This window comes from Urtica dioica, chromosome 10 (assembly GCF_054948205.1).
Source record: "Urtica dioica subsp. dioica isolate 48M chromosome 10, U.dioica_male_clone48M_v1_H2, whole genome shotgun sequence".
Lineage (NCBI taxonomy): Eukaryota > Viridiplantae > Streptophyta > Magnoliopsida > Rosales > Urticaceae > Urtica > Urtica dioica.
This window is the reverse complement of record NC_142765.1, coordinates 20,320,662-20,327,897: the sequence shown is the minus strand read 5'-3', so window position 1 is coordinate 20,327,897 and position 7,236 is coordinate 20,320,662. Positions and strand designations below refer to the sequence as shown.

Genomic DNA, 7,236 nt, shown 5'->3' with positions numbered 1-7,236 from the left:
TTGTCGCAAAAAGTTGTAATATACAAACTGTACACTGTGATCACAAGGAGCTACTTTTAGTATATCGGCTAGACGGGAAGAAGAAGAAGAAAAAAATCCCAAAATAATATATAAATAATTACTTTCAAGAGCCAAAAATAATTAATAATTGTAATTATGAAAGGAAAAGGAAAAGGAAAAAAGATTTTAACTATGAGAAAACATTGAAGGCTTGAGCACCGCGAGCGACCTTGATGAAGACGTCCTCGAGTGTGGTGTCGGCTAATCCCCAAGCAAAGACCGTGAAGCGAGTTTTTGCGCTCTGAACGGCTCTGAACACTTCGGCGATTCTGACCTCGTGCTTTGGCAGCTCGAACTTCTGGGTCCCAGACAAGTGGTATATCCTGTTCGCACTCGGGGATAGAGTCTTGACCAGCCTCTCGACCTCAGCCTCGTTACCCGAAGAAGTCGTCATTGTAAATACGTACGACCCTCCGTATCTCCCCTTTAGCTGCCATGACAGAGAAATACAGTTAAATAACGCCGCGTTGGATAAACTTTTTAGCAGAATAGCCAAACTAGACATTTGAGTGTGTGTATATATAGCGTACCTCTTTCGGGTTTCCTATGCACTGCAAGTTTCCATCCACAAAAATTCCTAATCGATCGCAGAGTACCTCAGCTTCTTCCATAGAATGAGCTGCAATACAGTGAAACCAAATGTTGATATAAATTTTAAGATTCAAAATATCACCCATTTTGCAGTGGTGTTATAAATTTTAGAGAGAGTACTTGTGAGGATGATAGCTCTTTCTTGCTTCGCACGCTTGACAACATTCCACAGATTGTTTCTTGAAGCTGGATCAAGTCCAGTACTAGGCTCATCCATGTAAACAACCTACGCAAATATTTTTCAAAAAGCATGTATCAAGTGACACGTCAAAGGATCAAAAGCTTCAGAGGAGAGAAAAAATGTGCTATATCTGAAAAAAAGAAAAGGTGTGAATAAAGAGTGAGGCTTTACTTTCGGATCCCCTATGAGTGAAATCGCAACGCTGAGCCTTCTCTTCATGCCTCCACTGTACTTCCCAGCTCGTTTATCGGCAACACCTCCGTGGTATAGGTTTACACTCTTTAGAGAATCATCCACTGCCTGCAAAATCAAATATTCAAATATTTAAGAAGGAAAAAATAAAAAATAAACGATGTTGACTCTATCGTCAAGAGCAGAACAACTCGGGATCGTTCAGACTTCAGAAACATCGTATTTTTGTCCAGAGACAGAACCTATAAAATAATTTAATTTATGGAACTAGGTGATGGTCACAGTCGCTTTATTTAGTTATTTTGGACATTAAGCTGTTGTCTATAATGGCGAATTAACCTTAAATAATACTTTTGAGAGATAAATGGAATTTGTAACTTACTTGTGTCAAAGCAGAACCTGTTAGGTTCTTGAGTCTTCCATAGAATAGTAAATGTTCCCTCCCTGTTAGGCTCTCCCAAAGCAGGCTAAATTACCCGGTAGCAAAGGGAAATAAATAATTAGTCTTAAACATACAGGGAAATAGATGTGCCTTGAGACAGAGGATATAAAGGCGTAGCTTACTCGTGCTGTGGACACACACCCATGCTTGTATATATCTCATCCATATGAGTTTTTATGCTCATTCCCTGAACATATGCTGTGCCATCGGTTGGCTTTGTGAGACCGATCATCTGTTGACAAAACAAATACTCGACTGTTATAAGATGCAAAATCATGGAATCCTTTTTACTATTTTGACTGCAGGCACGATCTCATAAATAAATAAAAATTCAAGTGAAATACAGAGACAATCAAAAGTATCACTATCAAGATTTTTAACATAACTATTAAAGAAGAATAAAAAATAAAATAAAAAGAACAAAAGTTCAGATCCAAGAAACTTGAAAACTGTATGCAAACTTCAGCATTGAGTTTTTTTGTTGATATAGACTTACAAAAGCTACTAATACAGTCATTTGCGTAAGGATATTTAATAACGTAGGGCATTATATATTTCTTCAGACTCTTAAAGCATAACTGCTCACCATATTAATAAAAGAGGTCTTCCCCGCACCATTTGGGCCAAGCATACCGAAACACTCGCCGCGAGGCAATGCAAGCGATAACCCTTTCACGGCATATTTTTCAGGATTGCCGTCCCTCCCCGGATATACCTTCTTGAGGTCGTCACAAATGATTGCGTGACCCGAATCGGATTCTAGAAGCAATTGTTCCACTTTCTCCCTCTGAATTTTCGAAACAAATTTTTAATTGACAATTGAGACAGTGCAACAGGTTTCTGAAGAGTCAAACATAAGAAACTAGATACAACATTACCTCTTGAATAATATCAGGTTTCTCCATCTCAACAAAAACTTTAGATCCCTGCCTTTGTAAGCTAGCGGACCTTGAAGGCAATCCCTTTTTCTTGTTCCTTAAGCTTTGTATGAAAAATAGCGGATTCTTTCTGCTACCTGATGATAGGATTTGATCCACATAATATGCAAGTAAGAGTACCACCACCCATTCAACAGCCATTATAATCAAGACTTCGGTCATTCCATTTGCGCCATCTTTTAAATTTTCCCAGCGCATCCCGTGCGTCCCCATGTAATTTCCATTGAAAGAATATTGAGAGAGCTCATATAACCCTCGATACAGAGCGAAACCGGGATATAGCTCCATAACAATGATCCAGCCTCCTGCAAGAGTATTGAAAGAAGTGAGATTAGTGATTCACAGTGTGTCATCAATTAATTAAGAGTGCATTAGTGTAAAAGCCAAAGGGTTTTCAAACACATTAATACATGCATCTAACAAGTGACCCAACCCATGAGAAAACAAGTGTCCATAGACGAAAGTAATTTGAGCTTTTTCATTAGCCATATATAGAACAGCCTAGCTCGCCATGCCAAAGCTAGTAGAATCGTTCTAAACTCACTAGATATCTCCAGTTTTCCTTTAGGCATTGAAGATCCAATTATACACACGAGAAGAGAACTAGTTATCCATGTTTTAGTGCAGTGGATTAACTCATTTGCATGGTCATTGGCATATTGTCTCTTTCTTTCTCGCTCTTTATTCTCGTATATGCATATATAGTTTATAGTAGCAGATAAAAGTAAGAAAATTTTTGCAGGAACGGTTAGCTTACTGGGGAATGATGTATCTTCAACGAAAAAATTGAAAAGGAAGCCACCCAAGAGCCCGGTTCCGAAGACAATTATGTACCCAATAACTGTATCGAGAAAAAGCAAGCATGTAAGCGTGTTCTGAAATGCATTTTACCTTTTACCAATGATAAATAATATTTACGATCAAACCTGTAGCAGTCTTCACATCCGAGAACATTGCTGCTGCTAGGAAAGCTAGAGCAATTTGCAAGTTGATGTAGATAAAGTAGAAAACAAATTGGATGCTATAGTCATTTAGAGTGAAGACTTTTATCCCTGTGACATGGCAAAGTTCAGTTCAAGCTGGCCAAGAAGCAATGCCAGATCTATATGAAGTGGTCAAGGGATTACCGACTAGCGAGCCAAATGCCACAAAGCACACCATGTACATAAAAGAGACGGTGAAAAAGTAAGCATAGGAAATCATCCAATACGGCGCATCACCAAGTCCGTGCATTTTCATCATGATTCTTAGTTTTTTCTGTTTCTCATAAACCAGTGCTATCAACACAACCTAAACCAAAAAGTCAAGATACAAAAGGTCAAAACAAGAAGGGAAGGAAAGAACGGAAGAAAGAAGATTTTGTATAAAGTTCACATGTGCTTATCCAAGTGTCATTAAGGGTAACAACAACGGAAAGGTTAAACAAATAAGAGCAATTAAACTGATTTCCAAATGAAAAGTTTAGATGTCCATTGGTCAGTATAAGGGCACTAGTTGATCAGTTACTTGTTTAATGTAATTCACTAATTTACTAGATATTTTACTTGTTGAAACAGAGATAAAATAAAAAATAAAAAAATAAAAAAACGAAACGAGCATATTCTGAAATAGATGTTGACGCAGCTTTCAGAGTGAATCTTAACAAAACTCAGGATGCATTAAGCAAAAATAAATAAATAAATAAACATATTAGATGATTGTAGCGTAGTTACCGGAAATAGCTCTATGACGACCCATGTAAAGAACAGCGGTCCAAGAAGAGAAGACAAGTCAAGTCTCAGTTGGCTTTCAGCTTTGGGCATCTCTTTGATAAATTCAAATTGAATTTTTGTGCCCGGTCCTTGCAGAAATTGTAGGTAAGCATTTGATGCCTGCGATTAACCAATGTTACTTGCTTATATAAAAGGTCATCAATGTTCTAAACCTTTAGCAATAAGAATGGAATAACATCAAAAGTAAAAGAACTTGATTTTATAACATTTCGGTTAACTGCATTTAACCGTGAAGCAAGATCCATTAAGCTTGTTCCCAATATATTGGAGACGTTCCCATCTAAGGTAAATTTATGGCAGATTCCATGATTACTATTAGAACATAAAAGAAAAGTTGACATAAAAAAGAGCTGTAAAAGTATACCAGATTCACTGAGCGTGGGACCCGTAGCAATGCAATTGGCTGATTTCCTGTGTCGTTCTTATATGTTGAATTGTACCATACACTTACGTTGAAATTGTTTCGATTTGTATTCGAGAAGTCAAAGGCTGTGAGGAAAAAAAATACACTCAGCACTAAATACATAAAACTACAACATCAAGTGCTGAAAATTAAATTTTTCATAAGTCCATTAACCTGCAAGTATCTCATTTACTCGTCTCTCCGGGTTTCCCTTTCTGTAACCTCTATACAGCATCGTGTTTACATCTTCTGTGCTGTTACGCCACAAAGGCAAACCTTGAGCGCAAGTAACCGCTGGATATCAGAGCAAAAACCAAGTCAAGAACAAGTCGATCGGGTTCGCAAGCAAAAAGCATTCAAACTTGAATTCCTTGCACTGCACTAAGATAGTCATATTTATTTACCTTGTTGCATATTGATGGACGCCACTTGGACAGGGACAGAAAAAGTGGAGTTTGGTGGGCATTGACGTTGCAAGTTGTATATAGGAAGACGCGAAAGAAAAGCGGGGTCGAGGAAATTGGAATATTGAGGCATCGACTGGGAACCCTGAAACAATTTCGAGAATGGAAATGAGCGAGGTTACCGAGCCTATACACTAACCGTAAAAATCACAATCGACAAATAAGTTGACAACAATATCCCGGCTCAACAACGACCGCTCACACACACACACACACACACACACACAAAAAAAAAAAAAAAGAAGAAGCAGAGTCAAGAGTAAATAAGAAACTAACATAGACGCTATTCGCTACATCGTCCATAAAATTGGTGGGATTCAGCGGCCCAGAGCTTGTGAACATATTCCCAGCCAAAACTACAATAAACATCAGATAAAGATTTCAAACTTGATATTGATCTCTACAACGTAGTACACAAGAGAGAGAGAGAGAGAGAGAGAGAGAGAGAGAGAGAGAGAGAGAGAGAGAGACATACTGTCTCCAATTGACTGATTATTTCCCGTAAAAAGAAGAGTAGCCGGGCAGGAATTCGTTCTTTTGCACGAGTCGTTGGGCAAATCTTGGAACGGAAAAGCGTCGGAATAAACGGCGCGATGCTCGGGGGCAGGCATTTGCAACAAAGGAGGCCATTCGGGGGGGTTAGCAATGGCACACCAACCACCTTGATCGAGAGTCGAGTATTGCAATCCACAAACTTCCCGGCACGGACCGCCTTGGCCCGTAGCAACACAAGTACACCCACATTTGTTTTCAGGCTTGTCAAACTGGTTGTTGACCACGTTTTGTATGACAACAAGCAATACGCAGAGGATAAACGGAAAGAAAATGAGCCTTATATTTGTCTTCATATTTCGCTTCTGCAAAATGGACATTATGACATTATCACCATCCATTTCATTTTAATACATTTTCAATTAAGGCCAAATTTTATCAGAAATTGTCGATTAGCAGCTCTCTTTCATGATAATAACTCGTGTTTCTTTTTCGGTGTCCACACAGAATAAAAACCAGAATCAGAACTAAAAAAAAACACATCCATAAAGGTATAAGCTTCATAACTTAACGGTAATTCAACGAGGTTGACTAAAAAAAAGTCGGCAATATAAACTTCAACTATAGTTTTCAACTGAAAAATAAATATAGAAATAAAAACGAAAAGTAGATGAATAAAATAGACAGTAATTAACCAGTCCAATAAGTATCCGAGCCAACTGATCAAAAGTAGAATGAATATAAAAGAGGAAAAAGCTGAATCGTAAGGAATAATATATCCTTGATCTACAAGTAAAAAAAAAAACATTTCACGTCACTTATTAAAAAAAAAATTAAAAAAAAAGACGTAATTTACACACATAAACAAAAAAAATTAAAATTTCATCCAAATTCCAAATACGAACAAACTATATTCCTCAACAATCTGTTACACAAATTCTACAACCACGGACACATTCAGAAGCATACTGAGAAATAAAAAAAAAATTACCTGGAAAATCAAGTTCTTTCTTAGAAGAGCATTAGCTTGAGTCCAGAAACTCGCTGGACCGAGATTCGGATTCGACATTGAAGCTGCAGAAAAAACAAATGAACAAAAAAAAATTCGTCAAGCTCAGCTTCTTCAGATTCCAATAAGAACGAAACAATTTGTTTTTGATTGCTTACTCTTTTTATCCTCAAGTCTTTATTGAAGCTATAAGGGCGAAAATTAAACGTGCAGACTTTACTTTAGGTTCGTTTTTTTTTTTTTTTTTTTTTCTTTTGTTCTCTCCTCTTTTTGAAGCTCGTGGACTTTCTACGGAAATGAAACTGTTTTTAACGAATTTTAAGACGAGCTTTGTTATATAGCTCACGGAATAGACGGGCCGGTGAATCTAAAGGACTGTTTTGTCCCTGCTCTTTGGTTTTAATTTCGGAAATAGGATCCGTGCCGTTTGGCCTGTATACCGAAAGTACCCTTTCTTTGAATGACCTCTCTACCCTTCCTGACCTTTTTGAAGTAACGTGGAATATTAAGATATATTATTATAAAGAATATCCATATAGTAATAACAAATTTATTAAGTTTTTTTTTTATTTTTTATTTTTTTAAGAAACGTTTTGTTAAGTTATTTGGCTTGTATTTTAAAAACAAAAATTATATGGCTAGAAAATTAATTTTCGTGATAAATGATTATATTTCAAAGTAAGTGATTCAAG

The 7,236-nt window shown here is 37.1% G+C and overlaps 1 protein-coding gene across 1 annotated transcript; it reads right to left on the bottom strand.

Moving 5' to 3' along the window:
- LOC149383853 (ABC transporter A family member 7-like) lies at nt 1–6,837 on the bottom strand. Its single transcript, XM_089628790.1, has 19 exons — nt 6,703–6,837; nt 6,527–6,609; nt 5,519–5,900; nt 5,320–5,399; nt 4,984–5,128; nt 4,754–4,873; nt 4,541–4,665; nt 4,117–4,275; nt 3,532–3,694; nt 3,331–3,456; nt 3,162–3,245; nt 2,345–2,709; nt 2,053–2,253; nt 1,589–1,698; nt 1,407–1,491; nt 1,004–1,132; nt 772–877; nt 591–679; nt 1–490 (listed from the first exon to the last, which is right to left on the bottom strand). The coding sequence occupies exons 2-19, from the start codon at nt 6,602–6,604 to the stop codon at nt 191–193; spliced, it is 2,847 nt and encodes a 948-aa protein (XP_089484916.1). The 5' UTR covers nt 6,605–6,609; nt 6,703–6,837; the 3' UTR covers nt 1–190.
- Nucleotides 6,838–7,236: the final 399 nt, after the last annotated feature.

Excerpts from the sequence above, each read along its gene's own strand:
- LOC149383853 (XM_089628790.1), bottom strand. The coding sequence starts at position 6,604 with ATGTCGAATCCGAATCTCGGTCCAGCGAGTTTCTGGACTCAAGCTAAT. Across the intron at positions 5,400-5,518 it reads TAATCAGTCAATTGGAGACA|TTTTGGCTGGGAATATGTTC; the intron begins GTATGTCTCTCT and ends TGTTTATTGTAG. Across the intron at positions 4,874-4,983 it reads GTCCATCAATATGCAACAAG|CGGTTACTTGCGCTCAAGGT; the intron begins GTAAATAAATAT and ends TCTGATATCCAG.